The 5,702-nt window shown below is 35.0% G+C and overlaps 1 protein-coding gene across 1 annotated transcript in view; it reads left to right on the top strand.

The window, feature by feature from the left end:
- Positions 1 to 571: 571 nt before the first annotated feature.
- LOC107563819 (stromal interaction molecule 2-like) overlaps positions 572 to 5,702 on the top strand; it is an 18,054-nt gene continuing 12,923 nt past the window's right edge. The window contains exons 1-6 of the mRNA XM_016248788.1: positions 572 to 1,224; positions 1,382 to 1,512; positions 3,242 to 3,356; positions 3,459 to 3,570; positions 4,521 to 4,636; positions 5,172 to 5,349. Coding sequence (XP_016104274.1) covers positions 1,107 to 1,224; positions 1,382 to 1,512; positions 3,242 to 3,356; positions 3,459 to 3,570; positions 4,521 to 4,636; positions 5,172 to 5,349 — 770 coding nt within the window. The 5' untranslated portion in view covers positions 572 to 1,106. The remainder of the gene's footprint in view (positions 1,225 to 1,381; positions 1,513 to 3,241; positions 3,357 to 3,458; positions 3,571 to 4,520; positions 4,637 to 5,171; positions 5,350 to 5,702) is intronic.

The following is a 5,702-nucleotide window of genomic DNA, read 5'->3' as shown; positions in this document are numbered from 1 at the left end:
TGTACGTGTAGGCCTATATGAGAGAGTAAATGTGGTGTTTAACTGCGAAAGCCCTCCAAATTGAAGTTCTTGATTAATGCTTATTAATAGAGATTTCTTAATATTGTCTAACTAGCTTTCCATAACTCTAGAGTTGGGTGTTGAGATGCTCCCCAAAAAAAATAAAAAATCTATATTTTTAATTATATATATATATATATACTCTTGAAATAAGTAAATTAACAAGAAAACAATATTATAAACCATTTTAGTCACTTCAAGCCCCACAAATTAATTCACAAATTAAAGCTGTGCATTACAAGTAAGTTTTGTATGAGTTGCATTTTTATTAGTTTTGAACAATATCAGTACCCGTTATTGAATATTTTATTACATGATTATTATTAAAGTGTTAATACTGACGTTTCTCCTAAAGTTCTTGGATCGTCCAATCACAAACTAATTAATATTCATGCAGTTAACGTCTGCCTCTCAGTTTATTTGGCAAGCGCATGCAATCTAATTAATATTCATGAGTCAAACGCCGCTTAAGGATTAGTGAACTCGCTGTTTGGCATTAGAAGAGCAGACGCACGCAAAATGCGAGCACACAAAGTTTGGTGACATTTAGTAACTAGAACACTTTCATGGTCACTCGTTATCCAAACGTTCCTAAAGAGAAGTAGGCTACTATCGCTTCTTCAGAAGTAACTTCGTTCATAAGGAACCCGGCTTTCCGAAGGACTTCTATTCTTTGTCGTCGAATTTTTGTTTTGGACTCCGTGTTTTTAAAGTGGAATACATTCTTTCGTTAACTTTTTATTGTTCAGTTTACTTAGTTTTTCCATTGCTTTGGGATATAACAAGGAAGCTGTTTTTGAAAAACTTTTGGGATGTATGTTTAAATGCTGTGATTTTACTTTGCGGTTGCAAACAAACATTTCGAATGGTTTCTCTTTATTGTGACTTATTGGTTTTGTGAAATGCTTACACTGTTGCTTTTCTAACCGGTGCGCCAAAGCTTTTCTTGGAGCTGGGGCTGTTTATAGCATCACTATCACGTAACGTTGCATTTGGATGCACATGTGTTTTTTAAATCAGTCAGTAAGCGGCACTTGAACCCTGCGATGCATAAGTTCTGCCTCACCGTACTGCTCGTGCTGCGCGGACTCATCATCTGCGTCTGTTCCAGCGATGAACCGCAGCACCCTGGACTGTACAAGCACACGACTGTGACCTCAACAGGCACGTGTGCACCACCAAATATATACAAATAATATAAAAACATTCGCTAAACCTCAGACTGCTTACTTCACATTTTGAAGAAACATGAAATTTGCGGTGAAATGGTAACGTGTTGTCATTGCAAATGTTTATTGTGTTACTTAACTCTTGATCACAGATCCATGTCTGCAGGTGAGGCCTCCTTGTATGACAGAGGCCGACCGCTTCAGCCTGGAGGCTCTTCAGCACATCCACAGAGAGATGGATGATGATCAGGATGGAGGCATTGAGGTGGAGGAGAGTGTTGAGGTAATCAGCATTCACAGATGTTCACAAGAACACAATCACAAGTTTCCTCCCACCCTAATGTGAATCCTGCTGGGTTTCCACACTTCCTGGCCAATGAAGTTTCATGAAATGTACGGTTAAATAGAGGAGCAGTTGAAACAGCTGATTAAATATTTGATCAATTTATCATAACTACACATATTTTTAAGAATATCTTTTCAAAGTCTTTAAACAAGAGCTGCACATTTAAACAAAACTAAAACTGTAAAATAGCTCAATTATCACAAAGGCTGCAATTTAACTAACTAAATAAATATATGCTCTGCGTGTTAGGCATAATTTGAAAATGACGAAATTAAGACTTAAATATTAGTATTGTAATTTTACAGCTGTAATGTAAAATAAAAATTGTTATATTGTCTTTAATATTTAATTCATTTTACAGTGAGAAATTACAAGAATAATATTTCTTATTTTGGTTTTTATATTTAATAGTAGCAGTAGTTATAATTCTTCTTCTTTATCATCATTATTATTAGTATACAGCCAAATTGATATATAAATAAATAATCACTAAATTTCATCCAAACTGTGCAGCCCTGCAAACAAACACAGCAGACCTGGAATCTTTCTGTGAATATTGTGAAACATAATGACGTTTCAACTGCATCTAAAATGTAAACTTTAGAAATCCATAAAATCCTTTATATTCTGTTTGTATTATAAATCGAATCTAATATAATATATATATATATATATATATATATATATATGAATGAAGAGTTTAGATGCAAGCGCCTCTAAGTGCTGTCTGAAATTTTCTTCTAAAATTCTAATTTTTATCAGGCTCCTAGATTTAGGTTCAGTAATTTTACTTTAATGGCAATGTATAGGTTCTTTTCTATGCTATTAAAGTGTAAAAACTGATAGAGCCTGAATTTTAGAAGAAAATATCAGACAGCACTTAGAGGCTTTTGCATCTAAACTCTTCATATATAGATAGATCATTTTGAGCCTCTAATCCCACCCTTACCCTAAACAAACCACTTCTCAACAGTTAAAAATGTAATTTTTTTAAATCAGAATTTTTTCGGAAAAAACTGCCAATATTCCAGTATTCTAAATCATGCAGCCCTACTTGAAATCATAACCATGTGCTTAATTATCCTTTCCTCTTGTATTACATTTTGTTGCTGCTAACTGAACAAGTGGTGGAGTAACATGAATGTATTAGTCGGAGGATGTAAAACTTCTAAACTCACACTCAGACTAACAAGCTCAGCTTTACCATTGGTATGTTTATGTGATGTTTGTGTAAGAGCTGAAGTGTTATGCCAGAGCACCCTTGAGTTTCTCTCCTGAGCATGTTGGTCAATTTAGAAACACATGTTTCCACCCAGCACCTAAGACAAACTGTTCAGGCTTGGCACTGCGAGAACATAGCAGAGGGGGATGAGTTTCTAAGTAATGTCCTGAAGTATGTCCGAGTCTCTGGTATTGGGTTACGTTTCCTTGTTGCTATAGATATGGTTTAGGTAGATGTAAGCAGCGAAGAAGCCTGGAATCACGTGGTGCATCTGATTACAGCAGAGACAGATGCCAAAACGCAGTCACAGACTCAAGTGACTCTTTTGATCTTGAATGTTTACTCAGCTGTTGTTTTAAGTGTGTCACTGCATTTGTAGGATTTGTGTAAGTTCATTTAAATCAATTACTCTTGCATCCATCTCTTCTTTGTTTCTTACTGTAGTTCATCATTGAAGATATGCAACAGCAACAACAGGCAAACAAACACAGTAAACTCCATCACGAGGACCAGCATATCACTTTGGAGGAGCTTTGGAAGGGCTGGAAATCTTCTGAGGGTAAGATGGTCTCCATGATTGAGTCTTGCCATGTTTTCAATGTAAAATAGTCACTTTCTTCCTCTCTTTTGGCTTTTTCACTGCTTTTTTTCATTCTGTTAGTTCATAACTGGACTCAGGAGGATGTCTTGAGGTGGTTAAGAGAGTTTGTTGAGTTGCCTCAGTATGAAAAGGGCTTCAAAGAGCTGCGTGTCAATGGGAACACCTTGCCCAGGTGAGACAAATCAAGACTGAACCAAATGAAAATTCAGCCTGGAATCATTTTAAATTTGTCTAAAGTTTTGGTAAGTGCCCACACATATCAGCCTGATCTCATTAGTGTTCATTCGACAGGCATTTGCAGCACCTAACATTTTTGTATGTTTGGATAGATATCGAAATATACACTATAGACGTTTCAACAGCATCTAAAATGTAAATGCACAACTTTATGTAAAATACTTACAAATCCTTATATACTATTTATAAATATAAATCACATATATAGATCATTTTTAGCCAAACCAAATTCACAATAGTTAACTTTATAGGCATATCAATTTACAGTGGTAATCACAGTTACAATAAACTATTATACAGATATTTTTAACAGCACGAGAAATCACAGAAAACAGAATGAAAACGTTATAGTGCAAAATTAGGTAAGTGCATTAAATAAATGTGATACTACCTTTCAAAAATACAGAAAAAAAAACTTAGAAAAGTTATTTTAAATCATCTTACTTTTTCAATTTTAATATATATATATATTAAAATGCAATTTATTCCGGTGATGCAAAGCTGACTGTTCAGTGGCCATCACTCCAGTGTCCCATGATCAGAAATCATTTTGATATGTTGACTTGCTGCTCAAGAAACATTTTCTTATTTTCAAAGTTGAAGACTGTTGTGCTGCTTCATATTTTTGTGGAACTGTGATACATTTTTTTATGATTCTTTGATGAATAGGAAGTTCAAAAGAACAGTATTTATTTAAAATAGAGATCTTTTGTAACATTATAAAAAGTCTTTACTTTGATCAAATTTAATGCACAAGTGCTGAATATAAGAATTAATTTCTTTAAAAACGAATTTTGCTGAACCCAAACATTTGAATGGTAATGAATTTAGTTAATCTAATTGATAAAGTGAAATAGCTAATAGTTTTTTGCTTTGTATTTACAGGATTGCTTCCAATGAGCCATCATTTATGAGCACATATCTGAAGATCCAGGACCAGCAACACAAACAAAAACTCAAGCTCAAAGCCCTGGATGTAGTGCTGTTTGGCCCACCTACACGTATGTATACACTTTACATTTATTAACAAAGAATGTAATTATTTTTAAACAGCCATGTTTTAAACTGTTATACATTCAAGATATGAACATTTCAGTGCCTGATCAACATAAGCTCTTGTTAAAATTAATTATGAAGTCAAATTGCTACACTAAACAACTCTTAAATGTAGTCTTTTTGCACCCCGTTAGCAGTGATTCAGTTCATTGACTGAATTGTATGCGTTGTATCATATTCTTTAATTGAAAATCAGATCATTAATTGACTGAAGCCACAGTATAATGTATTCTGATCAAACAGTTGTGGCTTTTTAAATGTCATTATTAAATATAGCTCTGACTGATGTGTATCATTTAAGCACATGTGAAATCAAATATCCATGCACGCCTGTTGGGAACACAGCAGAATGACTCTCTGAGTGTGTAAAATATATCCAGCACAGCAGATATACAGTCAGCATGCAAAATAAACACACAGTCAGTCGTCACAATGTTTCATTGGCTGCCTGACTAATATCCCCATGTACCTTTGCTCCAGGACCCCCACACAATTGGATGAAAGACCTGGTTCTGATAGTGTCTGTTGTAATGGGGATTGGTGGATGCTGGTTTGCAAAAGTACAGAATAAAGCATCCAAGATACATATTTCAAAGATGATGAAGGACCTGGAAAGCTTGCAAAGAGCTGAACAAAGCCACAGAGACTTACAGGAGCAGTGAGTACATCTTCTAGATTTCTGAACATTCACATTCAGCAGGAGTTTTAACAATTCACCAAAAGAAATAAACTTCTGTCATGACAACTCTCGGAGGGATTGGCATGGTAATGTACATGACAATGTTAATGTATTTGGTCTTGGCGGAATAGATCTGCTACGCTGCTGCTGCTGCAGAGCAAGTACCGAGACTTGTTACTGCCAATACATCCACAACATGCTGCTGTGAGTAGTGGTCGACAGATATTGTTTTTTTGACAGCCGATGCGATATCTTGGAAAGCAGGGTGGCCGATGGCCGATATAATTTTATTTTAATTAATATTTAAGAAATTTGAAATGATTTGAAAATGG

Source organism: Sinocyclocheilus grahami, unplaced genomic scaffold, assembly GCF_001515645.1.
Source record: "Sinocyclocheilus grahami isolate Dianchi unplaced genomic scaffold, SAMN03320097.WGS_v1.1 scaffold25.1, whole genome shotgun sequence".
Lineage (NCBI taxonomy): Eukaryota > Metazoa > Chordata > Actinopteri > Cypriniformes > Cyprinidae > Sinocyclocheilus > Sinocyclocheilus grahami.
Note: the sequence above shows the minus strand (reverse complement) of the source record. Positions and strands in the feature narration are given on the sequence as shown.